This window comes from Callorhinus ursinus, unplaced genomic scaffold, assembly GCF_003265705.2.
Source record: "Callorhinus ursinus isolate GAN/ISIS: 27379988/994484 unplaced genomic scaffold, GSC_fseal_2.0 scaffold3, whole genome shotgun sequence".
In the NCBI taxonomy this organism is placed as follows: Eukaryota; Metazoa; Chordata; class Mammalia; order Carnivora; family Otariidae; genus Callorhinus; species Callorhinus ursinus.
In genome coordinates this window covers 50,662,521-50,683,946 of record NW_027397065.1, presented here as the reverse complement: position 1 = coordinate 50,683,946, position 21,426 = coordinate 50,662,521, and the positions used below count along the sequence as shown (strand labels likewise).

The following is a 21,426-nucleotide window of genomic DNA, read 5'->3' as shown; positions in this document are numbered from 1 at the left end:
TTAGCGAGGGAGCAATTTTAAAAATCAAACAAAAGGGGCAGCTGGGTGGCTGATTCCGTTGTGTCTGACTCTTGATTTCGGCTCACGTCGTGAGATCGAGTCCTACATAGGGCTCCACACTGGGCGTGGAGCCTGCTTAAGAGTCTCTCTCTCCCTCTGCCTCTGCCCCTCCCCTCCCTTTTCTCCTCTCTCTTTCCCCCTCTCTAAAAAAAAAAAAAAAATCAAACAAAAAAGAATCTAACGTGCCATTCTTCATTTATTTGGGTCAGAGAACCCCAGACATGTTTGTTTTGTCAGAGCATCTTTAAGACAATAATACGTGTAATATGATAAATGCAGTAGGCTACTAAAACAAATATCCAAATACTCAACATAAAGGCTTTTCCTTATTAGCCTAGCTACTTCACGCAGAAATTAGCCTGGGAAGTTCCTCCAAAACCTAAACATAAGAGTTATCCTATGACGTGGCAATTCCACTCCGATCTACCTGAGAGACATGAAAATATACGTACACACAAAACATGTACGCACATTTATAGCAAGCCGCATTATTCTTGAGAAGTACCCCAAATGTCAAGTAGCTGCTGAATGCATAACAAAAGGTGATACGGCCATGCAATGAAATATTATTTGGCAGCGGAAAGGAATGAAGTGGCAATACAGCCTAAATACAAATGTTGGAAATAATTAAGTGAAAGAGACCAGTCTCAAAGGGCCACATACTGTATGACACCATTTATAAGAAATAGGTGAGCCTATAGGGACAGAAAGTAGATTAGTGGTTACGCAGGGCTGGAGGGCAGGAAGGAAATGAGGAACGTGTGCAGGATTTCTTTGGGGGTGATGAGACGTTCTCAAATTGACTGTGGTGATGGCTGCACATGTCTGTGAGGACGCTACAAGCCACTAAAGTGTTTGCTTTCAATGGGCTGATAGCATGGTGTCTGGGATTAATTTCAACAAAACTGTTCTATTAAAAAACAGCCTGGGGATTGAATCATCCTGAACTGGCCACAGGTCTTCACTTCCCTCTGGATTAGACAGCCTATGGTATTTGTTGCTCAAACTGGAACACGGAGAAAGGGAAGTGGTCAGTGATCCCTGTGGGACAACGGGTGAACATTGCACACTCGTATGCACTGTGGTCGCAGACCTGGACCTCCAAGAGCTCGGAGCGTGCTGGACGCCCAGGGTAGAGTGTGGGAAGGCAGAGGCGTGACACAGACTGTGCCAAGTCCCCCTGCACATCATTGTCTTAAGAGGAACCTGGCCCTGCAGATCGAACGCCTTCCGTTTCTGTGCACATCCTCCTCTGGCGTTCACATTTCGCCTCCAGAAAACCTATCTAAGGAAAACACTCCTGCATATGAGGGAAGAGTTGGTGACCAGGAAGAGGGCTGTTCAAATAAGGCTTGGTAGTAGCTTCTTAAGTGGAATAGAACATGGCCATTAAGTGACGTCAGTTTTTTAAAAATGATATGAACCGCGTTCACGGCATACTACATTCTAACTGTTCTAAATCAGGGATCCACTTATATATACGCATAAAAAGACAACTAGAGTGATATATTCCAAAATATTAACAATGGCTGTCACTAGTAGGTTATGGATTTATTGATTGATTGGTCTGTTTATTTATTTAGGCTTATCTCTATTTTCTAGAGTTTCTACAGAAGGATAGGTCTTACTTTAGAAACCGAATATTCTGGCTCTAAGAAAATGAGTCCCCACTAAGACTAATCAGGTTCTAGCGTCTGTGAATCTGGACAGGCAGCTGAGTCGGGCAGGGCTCCCTTGTTTCTGCGCCCCCAGGTTCTCTCTCACCCCTTCCCGCCTGCAAAGTGTTGGCCAATGCAGCCCACCACTGCCCCCTGCTGGCAACAACTGGAAGCACACACCCCCAGCACAGCACCCGGGTGGAAGCATTCCCTAGAGGGTGAGTTTCAGGGTAGAGGATGGATTTGGGGTGAGCTCTAGGGAGGAAGCCAGGATCAAAGACCCTCAAGGGCGCAATGAGACTACTACAAAGTGTATTTGTAGTAGTACTTAATACATATATGTTGAATAAGTGAATGAAATGTGGCCTCAACAGACCACCCTAGGAGCTGGGTTCCCAAGCGAGCCCTCATAAACACACCCACATGCAGCTGGAGAACCACATTTAAATGCAGCCCTGCAGCTTCAGACAGCTGCATTCCAAACCGGGGGCTGCATAACTGGAAAGTAGCAGCTACCTGGTTCGGAGGCTGTAGGGAAATTGCTGTACTGGGTCCCGGAGGATATCAAATAGTAGTAACATAGGCTTTGGAGTCAGGCGGGCCTGGGTTCAAATCATACCACAGCCACTTAGAAACCATACCCTTGGAGAGGAGTTTCATTTTCCTCCAGTAAAAAAGGGGGCATAATAAAGTATAAAATAGTCTTAGCATCATACTCAGTACTTAGTACACATTTTATAGTTTTGTAACTGTTGGATTTATAGCTAAGGATACTTCCAGCTCAGATGCTGCCATAACACTCCACACTTTTCTATGTAAGTGGAGCAGGGCACAGAGCTGGTGCCTCCACTCCCAATCCAACAGGGCTCTTTTCAACCCAGCAACTGTAAAGGGAGGGGGCCAGATCTGCAGTCGGTGGTGTCTGTGCCCAACGCCTGGACCTGGGCCAGGCTAGAGGGTGCAGGGAGCAAGGCACAGGCGAGTGGGGACAGTGCACGTGGCCTTAAGAGGGACTGCCCAACCATAAGGACCCTTAGGGGACTTGGGGTTGTCCAGCCTCCATGAGAAACCATCTCCAGACCTCAAGCTCCTCAGCCTAAGGGGCATGGAAGAAACAGACCAGCCAAGTGACCCAAGAGAACCCCTGACTCCCCATAACAAATATTTACTGAGTTCTGACCATGTGACCACCTGGGATGCATCAGTGGGCAAAACAAAGATCCCAGCCCTTGATGAACTCACTTTTAGGCTCTCTCAGAACACTTCCTTCAACCTTGGTCCCATTTCATAGATAATAAACTGAGATCCTTAGCACCTAGGCCCCCTTCCTAGCAGGCTCCCAGACCTGCTCTCTCTGGCTCAATTCTCCCTGGGCCACTGATTTGCTGTGTGACTTTCAGAAGTTATTCCTCCCTCTCTGGGCCTCCATTTTCCCACTGAAACATAAGGAGTTTGACCTGGCTGATCGGTAAGTCCCTTCCAGCTCTGAAGGTCTGGGGGCTCTCAGCCTACTTTCCACATAGGAAATGCCGGTAAGACCAGCACTGTACTCATGAGAATCTTTCTGAAAGTTGTGAAAATACTCAAAAGTCTCGCTTCTAAGGGTAGAGAGGTGCAGGGGGTCCACGAGTCTAAGGATTCTCCAATTAAATCAGCCATGTCCCTGCCAGGAACCTTCCCCACTCCTGGACAGCCAGGGCCTGGCATGGACAGACATGAGCTGGAGCCACTTGGAGGGGGCGGTTCTCACCTGGGCATCTTCCCGGGCCTGGTCCCGGTCTTCTCCCGCCTCCTCACGGTTCCCCTGTAACAGGACCAGCGAGAAAGGTCAGTCCCCAAACATCCACCCTCTTTGTCCCTCAGCAGCCACAGGACCTTGGCTCAGCCACTCTGCCTCTACGAACCCTCTTCCTGAGCTATAACATGGGAACAATGATCCTGCCCTCATAGGGGAGCTTCTGGTGAACATTACATTGGAAGGCACTTAGCCCAAGGAGACTCAGACACAAGGAGCTTCAATACTGTGCGTCAGGGCCTAGTGTCTGGGCTGCAGGAATACAAGTGATGGCGAAGGAAACCTGCAAGTAACATGCGGGTCACCCACATGGCCTTGTTCTGTCAGCTGAGGGCCCAAAAACCCAGGCTGAGGGCCATATCAGGGAGGGCTGCCCGGAGAAGTGGCCAGCTTCGAAAAGCATACAGAGGAAGAAGGCCTTACACGAGCCAGTCACGGTCTCAGCGGTGGGACCGAGAAGGCAAGTGGGGAGGACACCCTTTCTTCATTAGGACTGGGCTCCCAGCTCCCTGCCCCTCTCCCAGCCAGGCAGGTGTTGGGGCCACGAACTCACCGTGGCCAGAGAGATAAGGATCCTCTTGAAGTGGCCCGAAGTGTCTGAGCTCAGAGCATCCTCTAGGGACTTGTGATAGTCTGAAACAGAGAAAGGGGTTTTGGGTAGCTGCTGGCTAAGGATGGGGGGGGCTTCTAGAAGCTGGTTCTTGGCAACAACCTGCCATGCCACTGTGGATCTTGACACACTGACGCCCCAGTCCATCGCCTCCCTCCCCGTCCCAGCTGAGCGCTCCTGGAATCCTGCCTCTCCTGCTTCACAGCCACTCTGTCTTCCCTCGCCTACCTTCCCTCCCATAGGACAGGCGCCAGACCCACAAGCTCTGGCCACAGTTCTGGCCATGTCACTCCCCCACTCAAAATTTCTACCATTTTAAAGCTGCTTACCAGGGGAAAAGTTTAAACATTTTTGACTGGTACTTAAGATTCTTCAAAATAATATTCTGACCGAGCACAGGCCTTCTGAACGAGGGCCTGGAGTGACTGCACAGGCCGCCCACCCAGGAGGCCGCCCTCCGGCTCCCCAGCGGCCTGGACACGCCGTCCCTTCATTCCCCCCCTCCAGCCGGACACTCTGCATGGGGTGCCCCTTCCTCAGGCACAGGGCTGGGCATCCCCAGGGGCTTATCGAAGCCTCATGCCTGAGAGAAGGGAGGTGGGCAGAGCTGTGTGGTCGGCTCGCTCTTCTGCCACCACCTCCCAGTGGTGCTGGGCCCAAGGCCTCCCACACTCACCTTCCTTATAGGCCTTACAGATGGCCCGGATTTCTGCATTGGTCCGCGTAGCGAGGATTTCGATGAGAGCCTTCTCATCAGTGCCAGCCCCCTAGAATGTCAAGACCAAGAAGACTTGAACCACAGCCCTGACCCCCATGCAGAGACCCGAGGAGCCCTGGCCAAGAAGGCCCCTGTTAAAGAAACCACCCAGGAGGCAAACGCTCAGACCACCAAGCCTTCCTGGGTTTTCTCCTTACCCCTAGACCAGAGACAGCATAATCAGGGCAGAACATGCCAGCTTGTCAAGATTTCCAGAACCTCCCATGAGAATTGCTTTGGACCAAAAATTAAAAAGGAAAGAGGGCGCCTGGGTGGCTCAGATGGTTGGGCATCTGCCTTCAGCTCAGGTCATGATCCCAGAGTCCTGGGATCGAGTCCCGCATCGGGCTCCCTGCTCCTTGGGAGCCTGCTTCTCCCTCTGCCTCTCTCTCTCTCTCTGTCTCTCATGAATAAATAAATAAAATCTTTAAAAAATAAATAAAATTAAAAAAATAAAAAGGAAAGAATATATGGTCTATAGGCATGTGTATATTAAAAGGTATACACACATATGTATCTGAATAGAAATATTTATGTTTAAGTATATAACAAGAACAGAGCTCATGCATTACAGTCTAACAGTGATTGTGGTCTCTGGGTGGGCGAAGGATCACAGGCGATTTCCCGTTTCTTCTTTTTTGCTCTAACGTGTAGATTTTCTCACGTTATTTTGTCAGGAAAAAAAAAGGTTTTGTGTTTTAAGGGGAAAACATGCTATCTCTGTTGATATTCGCATTTGAGGAGTGATCTAGGGACCATCAGGTCCTCTAGACTGAGACAGCTCAGGGAAACAGCTGCTCCAAGGTCCTCGCTTTGGGGGAGGGGGGGAGGTGAACGAGACGGACGCATCGATAGATTCAAGTATCTGTTAAACACCTGCAATGTGCCGGTCGCTGCACAAGCTGCTGCAGCCGCAACTATAAAAAAAAGGTAAGGCACGTTCACTGCCCTTAGAGATCACTGCCTGTGGGGCAGCCAGTCCCATCTGTGGGAACGGAAAGCGTTGGGTCAGTTTAGCTCACTGGTCCCTTCAATGTCTAAACTCCATGTTTTCAAATTCTTTGTTTTTTTGTCTAGGCATCTTAAAAGGACGAGAACCTCAATTTGCTTTGCCCAGGGAAACGTCTGTTCTTCCCTGAATCCTCCAGGGGCCCAAAGCCCTAGTGGTCTCATGTGGTTGTCAAGTCAGGCTCCAGAGTCTGACTGATTTGGTCTGAACCCCGGCTGTTAAACCTCGTAATGCTATGACTTTGATCAAGTGATTTAGGCTGAGCCTAACTTTCCTCATCTGTAAAATGGGGACAAAACGACAGCACTGCCTTGTGGGTTGATGAGACAAGGAGCTGGGCCCAGGATGGGTCACTGTATGCTCTAACGACAGAGAGGAGCCCCAGACAGCTGGTGCCTTGGGAAGCAAAGCAGCTCCAGCAAGAGCTGGGCTGGGACACCACGTCCTTTCTTGCTAATCAGTTGCAAGGGCAGGTCTTCAGAGTCAACAGTGCCCTTCACACCCATGGCCTTGTTTGACCCACTCCAATGCTTGAAGGGCAGGGATGACTGGTCCCATTTCACAGCCGAAGTTTGGAAAGTTTAGAAAGCATGGAAGTTTAGAAAGTGTAAGGGGCTAGGGCGCCTGGGTGGCTCAGTTGGTTAAGCAACTGCCTTTGGCTCAGGTCATGATCCTGGAGTCCTGGGATCGAGTCCCACATCGGGCTCCCTGCTCAGCAGGGAGTCTGCTTCTCCCTCTGACCCTCTTCCCTCTCATGCTCCCTCTCTCTAATAAATAAAAAAAATTAAAAAAAAAAAAAAAGAAAGTGTAAGGGGCCCAACATCACAGAGTGAGTTAGTGGCAGGCCTGGGCTAGAATACAGACTCCGACTGCTGGTGTTTCCCTTCCACACCCATCCTGCTTCCTCCAGCTGCTCCTTGAGATCCCTCTGACACCACTGATTACTGGGCATGTGACCTCACTTGAATCAACCAGAGTAGAAGCCAAGACTTTGGTGGAACTCCTGGGAAGAAGGAACAGAGGTGCTCGCTGGTAGGACATACAACCCCGAGGAGAAAGGCTCTCTGAGAGTGAGGCCACCACAGAGGAAAGCCAAGCAAGGTAGGGGAGAAACAAGAGTCCATACAACATTATTTGAGTCCCTGGATTCAGCCACATCTAAAACCAGATGGAGTCCTGTATCTTTCAGTTATAGGAACCAACGTCCCCTTTGGTGTTCATGCCACTTTGAATTGGGCGTGGGAAGGGCTCTGCCAAGGAGCTACAGCGAACCCACACCTGGGCTTGTGGGGAGCACCTGTGTCGCCCCAACACCTGCAGACGGGACCCCATCCCTTTGGTGCCCCCATCGTACCTCCATGGCTTTCTTCAACTGCTTGGCATCGTAATGGGCCGGTGGCATCATGAGCCCTAGAATCAGCCTTGCCAGGTCTCCAGAAATCTCAGACTTCAGGTCAGCCATCAAGTCCTACAAAGGGCAGGGCTGAGGTCATGCCGACATCAGCACGTGCTCCCGTGTGACCCAGGACAGGGAGATGCGGAATGAGAAAACAGGGGCTACGTGTGAATGCAGGGGATGGCGGGAGCCCGCGTCTGTCTCTGCTGATGTTTACTCCTTAGAGGACAGCAAAGAGGGCAGGGGGAAAAACCCAAGCAGCGGGAAGATCCACTCTCCTTGGTGGCAAGGAGACAGGACAGGAAAGGGGGCAGGGCCGGAGGCCATCATTCCCACCCTGGGGGCAACTCGCCAGCTCCCCACGAAGGCACGTAATCACTGACGCTCAGCCTTGAAGCCTCTGGAACTTCGAGAGCCAGAAAACGCTGCGTGAAAGCAACTCATGTCCCTTATCTCAGCCCTGCGCTGAACCATTCCCACAGGCACTGATCCCAAGGAACTGGGGGATGGAGAGAATGTGTTGCAGGCAGCCCAAAACCAATGAGGGTGGTACTGTGAGAACAGGTGACCGTGAAGACCCGGGCGCCCAGGTGCGCAGAGCTGGCTGTCACAGGCCAAGCCCCGGGGGGGGGGGGGTGCAGGGCCCTGGCTGAGGCCTCACCCGGCCGAAGTGGGACTTGAAGGTCTGGCGGATCTGCTGCCGCTGGGCGTTGCTGCGGTGCGTGATGATGTCGATGATGGTGTCCTCATCAGTTCCTGAATCACCCAAGCCATGTGGCTGAGAGGGAGGCCATGGCCCAGCTTCCCCACGTCCTCCTGCCCATGGGCTGCACTAATCTTTGTCAGGGCAGAAGGCTGGCTAGAGCTCTAAGCGCCTGCAGGAGCCCTGCCTCTGGCCCACACCGCTGACTTTGCCCAGGCTCCTCCCTGCACTGCCTTCTGTGGGGTCACTGCTGAGAAGACCCCCGGTGGAGCAGAGAGCCCTGCCTGCGGTGAGAGTCAGGGCCTCTGATCCAGCCCTGCTTCTGGCCATGGCAGAGCAAGGCCTGGCCCCCGTCTGGGGCTCAATTTCCACACCTATGCCACGAAGTGGCCGAGTGGCACTAAGGGATCCTTCCAACCTGGCATTCTAAATCCCACGGGGACCCTGGGTCCTTTCTCTCCAACTCCCCGGGAGCTGGAGCCCAGGTCCTTCTACCTGGTGCAGGTCGACTCTGGAAGACATCAGGACACCACCACCCGCCTCTTGGATTAATGCCTTCGACCTCAGACCTGGCACAGGACTCTACCTTTCCAAAGGCCTCTTACGCCTGTATTCTCACAGTCCTACATATGCTCGGTGGATGCTATCATTCCCAAGCGACAAAGGAAGATGAGGCCTAGAGGGGGAGGATTTAAGCCAAGGCCTCTGGGAAGTGCCGTTAGACGGGCAGGGCGAGGGAGGGGGAGTGACGGAGGCCAAACCTGGATGCTCCATCCCCACTGGCCTTTCTGAGAACAGGGCATCCACCCATACAGTAGTTCTTCCCACTAGTTCCAAATGGAGGCCCTGAAAGGGGAGCCAGCAGGGGGCGCTCCCGTCCCAGAATTGGGTCCATATCTCTTCTACACTTGGGGAAACGGACGCTTGGAGGCATTGAAGGACCTGCCCCAAAGCCACACGGGGAGTCTCAGGCAAAGCCAGGGGGAGAACCCAGGCCTTAAGCCCTAGTACTTTCTTCTAGACCAGGACACTGGTCCTGACAGGCTGGGGACATCGTGGTCTCAGGGAAGGGCTTGTGCCCAGTTCCTTACAAACTCCCTCACTCCCCTCCTCCCTAGACTCAGGGAGCCAGGACCCTCCTCGTTCTGCGGACCCTAGTTTGAGGCCTCAGCTCCCACACCCGCAGCCCCAGAGGCCAACCCGCCCCTTTCCTGTCCCCTTACCAAGTCCCTTCATGGCCTTCCGCAGTGCTTTGGCGTCAGTGTCAGGGTTGAAGTTGTCGACTGGACGCACAGTTCCCCTCAGCTGGGAGAAGCAGAAAGAGACTCAGCAGGTATCTGGAGGCCCCCCCGGGGGCCAGGCCAAGAGGGGAGCATGCAAGGGAGGGGAAGCTTTCCCCACGAGCTCCAAACCAAGCAGCGTGAGGGGAAAGAGGCGGGGGTGAGGGCACAGCAGACAGACCCCTGCCCTAGAGCTGAGAAAGGAGAGGGGGAGAGACAGACGCAGGCCTGGGGGCACAGCAAGTGCTGGTCAAGCCAGCTTCCTGCCGCAGGAGTCGGCTCTGGCCTAGCTGCACTGGGGCCTCCCCAGTCCCTCAGAATCCTGCCCTGTCCCCAAGGCCCTCCTGCCTCTTCAAGAGCCCCTCCCCTTGAAAAGGCAACCAAAATGTCTGAAATACCAGAGCAGAATCTCCCAAATTTCAGTCACTCCTTAAGTGGGGTTCTCAGTGTTTCCCTATTTGTATACACCCTGTGCTATTTCTTAATATTTTTACTTAATTCAACTTCTGTTGTTTTACTTAAATGCATTCATTTTTAAGTGTATTTAAATACTCCTAAAGGGCAAGCGGTTTTGTTCATTTTGTTCTTGGACAGATCCCAAGTGCCTACAACAGAAGTAAGCACTCAAGAAATATTTGTTAAATGGATTAATGAATGAAAATAATTTTATATCATTATCATAAAGAGAAAACTGGTATTATGTGTCATCAACGGATGATAACCCATGACAAATAAATGTAATAAAGACAAAAAACCGTGTTGTCAAATATCACCAAATTTAACAAGACATTGTTGCTTGTCAAAAGTTCTGAACTTAAAGCTAGCTCTCTCAGCTCTGTTTGTGAAAAAGGAAAGCTAGCGAGTGTGGCACCAAACCAGACTCTGTTTGACAGAATGAGGAAGGCGGATGCAATCGAAAAGGAGTCGCTCTCTCACTATGTGAGGTTCCGTGTTACTGAATACCATGGAGGCTCCCCTCACCCAAAAGGATTCATTTCTTATATAATTTAAGGTCATCTGCAATGACAGTTCTTGCCTTGTCATTTGGGAAATGCTGTTCTAGAGCATCAGAGCTCAAGAGCCCTCGGAAGGCACTGAGCTTGCCGTGTCTAACACCTCATTCTAAAGATGGAGACAGAGGCCCAGAAAGGGGTAGGGACCTGCCAAAAACGTCTCCGTGAGTCACAGAGAGAATGCAAGGTTCCAAATATTTTCATGTGGACCAAGTGCTACTAGTCCCTGGAATGGTTTGCCCCAAGTACGTCTGTGGACCCTGGGTCTCAGGATGGTCAGAACAACCCTGAATCATCCAGTGCACTGAGCGGTGCCCCTCTGCTCATTGTCATGCCGCCAAAGGCCAACTGTCCGACCCAGGATGACACAGGCCCCTCCACAGAACCAGACATGTCTCCATTCAGCAAGCCCTGTTAGTAGTCAGTGGGCCAGAATGCTTCCCAGCGTGTTAGAAGTTGAAGCAGGAATCAGACACCCACATCCGAGTGCCCGCCCACCAGCTCAACACTCCTAGAAGACAAGGAAGCTTTAGATGTGAGAACCAATGTCTCAGGTTGGCCGCCAGGGGGCAGCTGGGTGCCAACCAGAGCAGCAGGAAAGTGCGAGCAGAAGACTGGAAGCTTGTGGTCAAGAGGTCAAGCAGGAGGAGGGGAGGGTCTGACCTCTACTCGGGCCACTGCACTAAGCTCCCACATCTGATAGGCCACCTGCGCTGCCTCCGGGAAGAACTGGCCAGCAGCACTGGAAGGGAGGGGGTGGGGAAAGGACAGGAGGGCCCGTCATCGTGGGCAACACTCCACACATACAATACAGCCACGTGTGCGCACGCGCACTGACACACACACACACACACACACACACACAGCCACGTGTGCGCATGCACGGACACACACACAGCCACGTGTGCACACGCAGACACACAGCCACGTGTGCACGCGCGCACGGGCACACACAAGCCACATGTGCACACGCACACAGCCATGTGTGCACATGCGCACGGACACACGCACACACATACACACAGCCACGTGTGCGCACGCGCACGGACACACACACACAGAGCCACGTGTGCGCACGCACGGACACACACACACAGCCACGTGTGCACACGCAGACACACAGCCACGTGTGCACACGCGCACGGGCACACACACACACTTTAAGTGAATCCGTCTGGCTTCACCTTCTCTCAAGCCTCATCCATTAAGAGCCCTCCCCTCCATTTCTGAGAACCTTCTATCTTCTCAAGACCCTCTGCAATGCCGGCTCTCCCCAGCAGCCTTCTTGGCTCCTAGTTCCAAGCAGGACAGGAGTTCTCGAATTCTCTGACTTCCTCTTTCTTCCTCATGATTTGAGTGATTTCTATCCACGTCTCCCCTCTCAAACAAGTCAGTGACCACCTTATGGCCACGTCACCTCGGTATCTCCTCCTGCAAAGCATCTGGGTGTACCACATGCTGAGTAACCGTCCGAGGAACTGAAATCAGCCCCCAAGGCACTTGTCAAAGGTTAACAGGAGGTTATCATAACCCTTACTTAACTGGATCCTTATAAGCTCTGGGAGGGAAAATCAGAGGACCCAGCGCTCCCCTCCTAGTGCACAAATCTGGTCAAGTTGTGTCCAGTGTAATCTCTTCCACGGCTCCCCACTACCTCTAGGAGAGGTTCTTCTGCCCGGAGGCCCCCAGGCTCTGCCCACCTCTCAGCCTCCTCTCTTCCCCCGCCCGCTGCAAAAGTGCAGCATCAGTTTACGGAAATGAACCAGGCTGTACCTGCACATCTCTAGGCCTTTCCTCCACCCACTCTCCTTCAGACCCTGTCTTCACCTCCTCCTCCTCAGGCCTCTGCTTCTTTACCCCCAGGAGCCTCCCCCAGTCTGGGACAATGCCCTGATCTGTGCGTTCCCAGGCATAATACTCTCCCCATCCTAGGATGGCCCCACGTGCAGGTCCTGGTCCATTTGCCTCACTGGGCTGGGGGCTTCACCAGCCTGCTCACAGAACGTACTCGGTACAAACATGCTCAATGAGTAGGCAGAGCAGGCACCTGTATTTCTTCCATCAAATAGATGATGAAACAGAGAAGTAGCTATGACGTAGCAGGGTCTGGACCCCCCTAATTCCCAGTCCACACCCCAGACTGCCTTTCCAAGTGCACGGGAGCAGACACCTCCCTGTCTGGGAGAACACATTCCCATCTCTCTCTCTTTCACACACACACACACACACACACACACACACACACACACACACACACAGACTTTCACCTGCATGCCGCTCCTGGCACCGAGGAATCCCCAACTTCATCCAATCCATCCATCCACCAGGATGAGGGCCAGGAGAGCCCAGGCCTGCCACCCCCAGAGGCCACTCCCTCCAGCCTGGGGCCCCGGGGGGCCACTTACTCATCATCACCCCCACAGAGTTTCAGCAGAGCCTTCTTGTAATCGCCAGACGTGTCATTCTGGGGAGAAAGAGAGAGAGAGAGAAAGGTGACCTCACTCACCCCTGGGCTCCCCTCAGACAAGAAGGGGAGGTTCTGCAGAGCCCAAGACGGGGAAGGCTTTTGTAGCAGCCCTGACTCTCCTCTGGTCTGGGGGTGGCTGCGACCACCAAACAACAGTATGCTGGCAAGTATTTAACAACCAGCTCTTGGGGGAAAAAAGTAAAAAAACCCTGATTTGTAACATTTGGCAATCTCTGTGGTGTGCATACATCCAACCAGGGATACTTTGAAGCTACCAAAATGATTTCACTGAATGTGGAGCCAGTGCAAGCCGGCCCCAGCACACCACTATCCCCAGATGATCCCCAGCCCGGCCCTCCCAAGTGAAATAGTCCATGAAAATAGGGCTCCATGAATTGTCTCACATTCCCGGAAACGTGCCATGAGGCAGGGGCTGCTGGAATTCCCAAGAGACTCCCAGCTTTCTGGGACAGTTCTTTTCCCCTGGGAGTGGTTCCCAAGCCCTCTGCTCCTCTCTGTACCCTGTTAACTCCGCTCACCTTGATCATGCTATACAGGGACTTCTCATACTTGGTCCGGAATATCTCCCGAATGTCAAGCATGTCCAGCTCACTACGGGAGACCATGATGCGGATCAGGGTGTTATCCCGAGTCCCCAGGCCCTGGAAGACAAGTGGGTTAGGGGGACAGGAACTTGAGAGGAGGCCAGAGTGCTAACAGCTAACAGCTGAGTTGAAAATACAATTTTTGTGATAAAACATTAAATTTAAGAACAAAAGATACACAATACTGTCACTCCCCCAGAAGCTCCCTATGTGTCCCTCTTGCTTTGATTTGCTTCCTCCCCTCATACATCAGCCCGTCCCTGGTTTCCCTTATAATTTTATCGTAACTTTGTAACTCTTCAGCATAGATTGTTTACGTCTGTGTATCTTGGAATGCTGTAAATACACCACTTCGCATTTATTTCTCCAGCTACTCCGGATGGACATTGGGTTGTTGCTGAATTTTTCCTAACACAGGTAACACTGCCACATTCTTAGGAACGCATGCACACAGGAACCTTCTCTCCCGCGCTGAGCTGCCTGACCTCACTCTGAAAGACAGTGAATGGGCCACAGTTCCCTTGCCCTTGTGGGATGGCCAACCAGGGCCAGGAAGGCCTAAGCTCCTGGGCCTTGGGTCTGTAGCCTCTGCATTCATGTACCCTGTTGTGCTATGGAACTATCATCAGTTTCCATGTGTCCTGTGTGCAAAAGAGTGGGAATCACTGTTCTCAAGTACACATCCAGAGGAGAATCGCTGGGTCACAGGGATAGACATCACAAGCCTTAGACAATGACAAGTATCTTCCAAAGTGGTCTAATCTACATACACTGTACAGAAACATTCTGGTCAATTAATATTTTTGAAATGTGTGGGTTTCCAGCCCATCTGGCTGGATGAATCAAGCGCAGGCTGTCCTAACACTAGGTGATCAATCCTGAGGTTGGAGCAGGTATTTGGGGGGCAGGTGTGCGACCAGATAGCATCCCAGGCTCGGGAGCTCACCTGGGAAGAGGGCCATCACTCTTTCCTGCGGCCAATCCCCTGAGGGCTCTCTTTGGCCAGTGAGTGGGCCCTACAGACTTGTCAGAGCATCTCTACAGTCCCGTGGGGATGGGCAGAGATCCCCTCCCACAAGCTCATTCCCACCGACCCTACCACACACCTTCATGGCTTTGAAGAGCCTTTCCGCAAAATACTCTGGGGTGCTCCGGATACACTTTACTGAGAAGAGGGAAGAAGAGGTAGAGTTATTCTAGCTGCCTCAGAATGGGCTGGGGTGGCCTGACCCCTTCTTTACCTCTTGGGGACCACCAAGTGCAAACCAAGGACGAACCCAGGCTCCTGATAACCCGAGGCCCCACCCCCTTTTAACACAAACCCAGAGCATAAAGAAATCAGGAACCGGGCTGCTGAAATGTGGGTTGTGCAAAGACCCACTTCATCTTTCTAGTCCTCTGGGGGGTTTGCTGGGAGCCGGGCCGGGTTGGGGGTAGCATCTGGGGTGGAGCTGGGAGAGGTGTTTCTTTAGATCCTGCTGCAGCAGAAAGGTACTGGCAGCTACAGCACTTTGGATCCTGCTGGCAGAGCAGGCCAGAACCTGACTGCTTGAAACAGAGTTGGGAAGGGACAGCTCTGGGCAGGAGGATGAGGCTGGGGGTATAGCTCCCCACCCAGAGAACACACATACAACCCAGCCCAGACTCGGACATACCGATTCTTGCAATGTCTAGCTTCTAAGGGCCTCTGGGTCAGGCAGTCCGTCACCTCTGCCCCCATTTATCAGATGAGGGAGCTGAAGCCCAGCGAGGACAGGGGACTTGCTCCAAGTCAACAGCGGAGTTGGGAGAACCCTGGGTTTGAATCTTGACTCTACAACTGGCTAGTCAGCTCCCGGCAAGCCCCGTGCCCGGGACCCCCCAGGTCATGACAGAACTACCCCTTGGCAAGTGACACAGCCTCTGTGAGATGTGGTTTCCTCATCTGTGAAATGGAGATCATGCCCCCCCCCCCCCCCCCCAGGCCTTTTTTAAAGATTAAACACCCCGCGCAGCACCCAGCACACGGTACGTGTTCTACACAAGCCTGCTCTCCTTCTGGTTCTTTCCCCGAGCTCAGGCTCTCGGCTCTACCTCGTCCCACCACCCACACCCAGGGAGGGAGTGGTGGGAAGTCAGTACCCGAGCCTCCACTCTGCCCCCGACTTAATGCTGCCCTGGCCAACCTGCAGAATTCTCTGCCTCCTGCCGCCAGATCATACAGTCCCCCCTTCCCATTCTTGGCCTCTTGTTCCTGGGCCAGAATCCCAGAATCCCTTGAATGCCCCTGGGAATGCAAAGTCAGGACATACCCACAGCCAGCATCAGCTTCTCAAAGTCCCCGGACAGCTCCCCTCGGATGCTGGCTTCGATCGGCTTCCCCGTGGTCTTCAGATACTCATCAAACACTGAGTCAGAAAGGCAGGGATGTTGAGGATGTCCCAGAACGCAGGAGAAACCAGGACCTCAGAAGGGGAGGCCAGGACCAGAGCGCCCACCATGAAGGTAGGGCCGGTCTTTGGGGAGCTGGCTGGCAGGGAGGTCATGCACACCACCAGCCACCATGCAGTCAGGCCGGGTATGACGTGAGGGACTCTGTGTACCTCACACTCCCAACAGGAAGACAGGACTGGTACTCAGATGGAAAGGGGGAGCATCCCGTCAATGACTTTGCTGAGGGACTACACAAACCACCATCTAATAAAATCAGGACCAGTACTTGCACTGTAGATGAAGTAACTATCCTGCTCTATTAGTAGAAAAGGAAGAAAGAATGGAATTCTTGGCACAACCCCAAGGGAGCAGCTGTAGGTCTTTCCTCTCTGGAACTTACCCAACCGAAGATGCTGTTTGCTGCGACTGCCCAAAATGTAAATGAACTGAGCTTCATCTGTTCCCCATTTCAGTTCCCCTGCCTCGTACAGGTCCTGAAGGGGAAGAGGAAGGACTTCATTGAAAGGAGACAGAACTTGCTGGCCAAGCTAATCAACTGCTGCTGGATCCCTGAACACACGAGTAACTGATAGCCTCAGGACCTTTGCATACACCTATATACCTTCCTTTCTTTCTGGGGAAACTCCTACTCAACCTTCAAGCCCCAGATTAAATAAATGTCCCATTTGTTCTCGAAGTACTTCTTGATAGCCCCAAAGCAGAGATCTCTTTCTTCACCTCTTTCCCTCTTCTGGGCTCCTATAGTTTTCTGCTTCTTTATTGCTTGCTCCACTGTATGATATAATGACTTTATGGGCCTGGCTCCCCACTATGGCGTGGGCTCCTCAAAGACAGGAACTATGTCTTAGCATTCTCTGTATCTACCCCTGCACTGTCATGGGCACAAAGTGGGGCTCAAAACACCTGGAATGTAATGATATATCCCAGAGAAGGTCTTTGTACGATTAACCTATGCCTATCTCTCCCAGTACTGTCTGATTTTGTTCATTAGTGACTCCCCAGTGCTTGGCAGAGTGCCCAGCACATAGTAAGCATTCAGTACATATTAATTATCTGAATGAATAAAGGAACGAATGACAAAAGCTCCAAAACATAGCTCACCAACTTTATATATGTTGTGCACCTTTGAGAAACAATTTAAGTCCTTTCTTCAACAAAGCACTGGCCAGGAGTCAGTTATTTCTGGTATTTGATGCAAATTACTCAGCACCCAGCCCTTCCCCGGCACCCAGCCCTTCTCCGGATCCCCAAGCTCCCCGCTCTCGGGGCTCCCTTGCTGTGCCCCAAGAGCCCTCGGTCAGTGCTGGTTTACCTGGACGTCCTGTTGTACCAAGTCCTCGCTCACCACATCGTCCTCCTCCCTGGTTCCCTGGGCAGAGACAAAGGGACACGGGGTTCAAGTACCAGAGCTGGGGCGGGGCGGGGGGGGAAGAGGCCTGGATACCAGGGGTGGAGACCGGGATGGTAGAGAAAGCGTGGTGGCCCAGACGTGTCCTGGAGCAGTGACTTCAGCTGCCACTGCATCAAGACCGAAGCATCTATTTTGCGGGGAATCACAGGGTCCCTCTCATTGGCTTTTCCCTTCATCCTCGGAGTTGGGACCAAAGAGGGGAGTCCTGGGAATGACCAAGGTCCCTCCAGGTGCCCCATCCCAGAGCAAGCCAGAGCCTGTGTACTGAGAACAGGACCCCGCACAAGTCCCCGTATGGCTCATGATGCCCGCCAACGATACCGCAGGGCTAAAAAGTCTGCACATTTGTGTTCTACTGGGGGTTCCCAGACCTTAACCTGGAGAACTCACCAGGGAGGATCTGAGACTTGGGCCCTGAGATCTGAGCTCACAAGCACTGAAAGCACCAAATCCTACTGCTATTTCTGCTGCCCCACCCAGGCCCTGTGCCCCATCTGACAAAGAACAGAACTTGTCGGGGACGGGGCCAGCCCTAGCGGGCATCATGCTTCCATGGGCATGGGCATGGGCATGCTTCTCTCCTCCTGCCCCTGGACTGGGCATCTCAGAATCTCAAAGCCCCTGTTCTCCTGAGGACTGAGCTTCAAAGACAGAGCCCGCACATTTATAATGCATGCTGCGGCACTGCCCATCTGGTGTTAAGATGTTGAGAAGGAGCTGGAACTCTCCAGAACAAATGGCTTTGCACTTGGGGGCAAAGGTCACACTTTCCCATTCCTGATGTTTCTGGTAATTCCCCAGCTGCTTAATATGGGATATGGACTGCTATGGCAATGGAGAAAAAGACCTGAGAGCAGCTGGGGTACACTGTGTATGGGAGGGGAGCAAATGAAAGAAACAAAGACGTGCCTTAATTTCTATATAAAGCTTCCGACAAGTGTTGGGTTGAAACTGCTCGATGCCTGAGGTCAATACCGGAGATTTCCGGGGAGCCAGGCAGGTGAAGGGGAAGCTGCAGGGGTGCGGGGAAATGACATGTTTTCCAGCCCCCTGCAGCCATTCAAAATGCCGGCCTGTCAGTGTCAGAACTTTCCATGATTCTAAGGCACCTAGAAATCTGGCTTTCGAGCAAAAACTCCCCATTTTTGTATGTTAGCAACTAACTCAAGAGTGTTTTTCAAAAAAACACATTGTGTAGAAAACCAAGGGGGAAAAACCAGCTTGGCAGATGGAAGCCAGTCTGCAGCGTCTTCATGGTCCTTTTTCATGCCTCTGGGGGTGGGAGGGAGGAGCGGCGGGGCTTGGCTGTGGGAGACGCAGCGCAGGAAGCCCCAGAAATGCCACGTCCCTGCTGGTGACTCGAGGCTGTGCTGGCTGGGGAAGCAAAGGCAGGAGGGAGGCCTGGAGAGCCGGGGGAGGGGTGGGGGTGAAGAGAGGACGGAGGTCACGGGGGGGGGGGGGGGTTTTCCCGGGCACAAAAGTGGAGGGATGTGTGCAAAGGGAAATGCGGGTCACCTGCCGGTGCAAACCAGGGGCGACCCAGCAGACCCCTGGGTGCTCGGCTTCTACACCCAGGTGAGAGAGAGAAACCACCTCAGGTTCGAGGATAAATGGGCAGTTGGGGAGTGGCCCCAGCTTATGGGGACTTTATACCTGAGGAGCCACCAGCGAACCCCTCACAGGCTACGCTGTCTGGGGCAAGAGGAAGGAGGTGCCGCCAGCCCTCTGCCCGCGCTCTGGTAGAGAGCTTCCGGGAGGGCCCCAACGTTGACCAACCTGGAGCAGGACCACGAGCATCTTCTGGAAGTGGCCAGAGGTGTCGCCAATGACGTCAGCCTCCAGGTCTCGCTCATAGGCTGCAGGGAAGGAACAGAAGCTCTAGTCCCATCCCCATGAGACCTCGGGGATCCAGGATAAAGGTCCCTGCTGCCCCCAGTATGATCCCCGCACCCAGTCTATGGGCCGGTCATGGAAAGACCCAAGGGGTACCTCCACAGGTTTCTGCACTGACCCCTGACACACTGAGATGGAATCTGTCCACTTCCTCTGTCCCCACCTATGCCACCCTACTCCGGGTACCGGGGTCGACCACCTGGACGGTGGCTACAGCCTTCCAACTGTGTCCCCTGCTTCTGCTCCCCTCCCCCTCCAATCCACAGCAACAGGGGTGACTCTTAATGCCCTCCCTGATCACGGGCTCCCCGGCTTCCTGCTGGACTTGGAATCAAACATCACCTCTTTCTCTTGGCCTGCAAGGCCCTGTGTGACCCTGCCCTGCCCTCTACCACTCTGGCCTCACACTAGCTACCAGGCTCATTTCTGCCCCAGGGCATTTGGGCTTGCCATTCGCGCTGTGTGCCAGGATCTTCTCGCCACTCCTCACACAACTGGCTCCTTCTCATTCCCTCCCAAGACATGCTTTCTCTGACCACTTGTCTGGAGCAGGTCCACCCGAATTAAAGTCCGATTCCTGTTACTTCATCGTATAGCAGTGTGTCATCATCGTGTTTACCTGTCCTCATTAATCTGTAAGTTCTAGGAGGCAGGGACTACATGGGTTCTGCCCACCAACATATCCTGAGAACCTAGCACATTGCTGCACAGAGCTGCTATTCCTGACATGGAGAAACGATGGACAGATCAGGGGACAGGAGGAAAGAAGGTGGATGGATAGTCTTAGGGTCCCCACCCTTGCAATTACCCTCATTTCATATCTAAGTCCTGAGTGGCCCCCCCTGCCCATCTCACCATCTTTGTATGCTGCCACGAGCTGGTGGATCTGCTCATTGGTCCGAGAAGCCAAGATCTCAATGAGACACTTCTCATCAGTGCCGATGCCCTGGGAAGAACAGAAGAGACGTCAGAGTCAGGCTGGGCTGGGAGGCCACCACCAGCCATGGGCTGGGTTCCTGGAGTGGCCAGAGCCATGACACCCCCAACACTCAGGGTGCTCCTACCACAGCTTGCAGGCACCAGACTGGAGCCGCTGCCCTGAGAATCAAAAGACACAGGTTCTAGTCCTGCTTCTGCCTGCAGCTTGCTTTGTGACCTCTCATTAAGAAACGTTGTCTTTCTGGGCCCCCGTTTTCTCATCTGTAAAATGGAAAGGATGCCGGTGGCTCTGCCCGACTCACAAGGACAGTGAGAAGGCAATCTTTCACATCGTGAAACCTGCCAATATGTCAAGTAAGTCCATTCTGAATAGCTCACCTGAGGCAAAGCTCACAGCACTTTACAGGCTATGAAGTGCAGGTACACCTGAGGGCTTTAATCCCTCCCTGCTTGCTAGGGAGCCACCTCTCCTTCAACCAGACCGAGCCGCACTTCTGTCCCGGACACACCTCCACCACCTCTCCTGACCTCTCACCCGGCCTGCAATGACCTTCCCACTCTGATCAACCAAATCCTCCCCGGGGCTTCTGGGCCCAGCTTGATCTCTCATCTTCTGTGACGCCCTCTCAAGCCACCCTGGGTCTGCCCTCCTGCCCTCCTTTAGTATGCCCTTGGCCTTGGGGTGGCAGGCACAATTTGTCTTTATGGCCCTGTATCCTGCTTCCTCAGGGCTGTAGGCTGCCGTGGTGGAGTCTAAGCCAAGGGCCCCCTTTATGAGGTCTGTCTCACACCAGCATCTGTCCCACCTCTGGCCATGTGGAGGAGACTGTGGCACCCCTCTGGGACAGGGTTTGAGCAAGCTGCCTCTTACAGCAGGGCACCTGGCTGGCAGGCGCAGGGCTCAGTGAGTACTTGCTGCAGAGACCAGAATCTTCCCATTCATCACACCCCCGTTCGCAACACACACACAGATCACGCTTCTTACCGAGATGGCGTCTTTAATTTCTTTGGCGTCGCAGTAGGGAAGTGGCCTCATGAGACCCACAATCAGTCGTTCAAACTTTCCTGTCAGCTCATACTTCAAGTCAGCAATGAGGTCCTAGGTCAGGGGTCGGGGGTGGGGAGGGAGGAGGAGATGGAGGAGGGAGGGGAGGAGTGCTTATAAGAACTGCGTTTAATGAGCACCTACTCTGTAAGGCACCAGGCTGAGCAAGCCCCTAGAACTGTCACTCTGGGAGGTATGGGCTCTCATCAACCCTAAGAAACGGGTGTAGAGATGTCAGGTAACTTGCCCAAAGTCACGCAGCGAGCAAATGGCGGTGCAGGATTCAAGCCCATGGCACAGTGCCTCTCCCCCAGCACTGTTTGTTCACTTGTTTACTGGGTGTCTCTCCCAC

At 53.0% G+C, this 21,426-nt stretch overlaps 1 protein-coding gene across 2 annotated transcripts in view; it reads right to left on the bottom strand.

Moving 5' to 3' along the window:
• Positions 1 to 21,426, bottom strand: part of ANXA6 (annexin A6) — a 45,933-nt gene that overhangs the window by 8,974 nt on the left and 15,533 nt on the right. For both annotated transcript variants that reach the window (XM_025867208.2, XM_025867209.2), the window contains exons 5-20: positions 21,015 to 21,128; positions 19,946 to 20,036; positions 18,974 to 19,053; positions 17,099 to 17,155; positions 16,166 to 16,259; positions 15,645 to 15,740; positions 14,460 to 14,518; positions 13,288 to 13,410; positions 12,687 to 12,745; positions 10,945 to 11,023; positions 9,212 to 9,293; positions 7,947 to 8,041; positions 7,244 to 7,357; positions 4,800 to 4,890; positions 4,067 to 4,146; positions 3,469 to 3,522 (exon numbers count right to left, since the gene is read on the bottom strand). In XM_025867208.2, the coding sequence (XP_025722993.1) occupies positions 3,469 to 3,522; positions 4,067 to 4,146; positions 4,800 to 4,890; positions 7,244 to 7,357; positions 7,947 to 8,041; positions 9,212 to 9,293; positions 10,945 to 11,023; positions 12,687 to 12,745; positions 13,288 to 13,410; positions 14,460 to 14,518; positions 15,645 to 15,740; positions 16,166 to 16,259; positions 17,099 to 17,155; positions 18,974 to 19,053; positions 19,946 to 20,036; positions 21,015 to 21,128 (1,368 nt within the window). The remainder of the gene's footprint in view (positions 1 to 3,468; positions 3,523 to 4,066; positions 4,147 to 4,799; positions 4,891 to 7,243; positions 7,358 to 7,946; positions 8,042 to 9,211; positions 9,294 to 10,944; positions 11,024 to 12,686; positions 12,746 to 13,287; positions 13,411 to 14,459; positions 14,519 to 15,644; positions 15,741 to 16,165; positions 16,260 to 17,098; positions 17,156 to 18,973; positions 19,054 to 19,945; positions 20,037 to 21,014; positions 21,129 to 21,426) is intronic.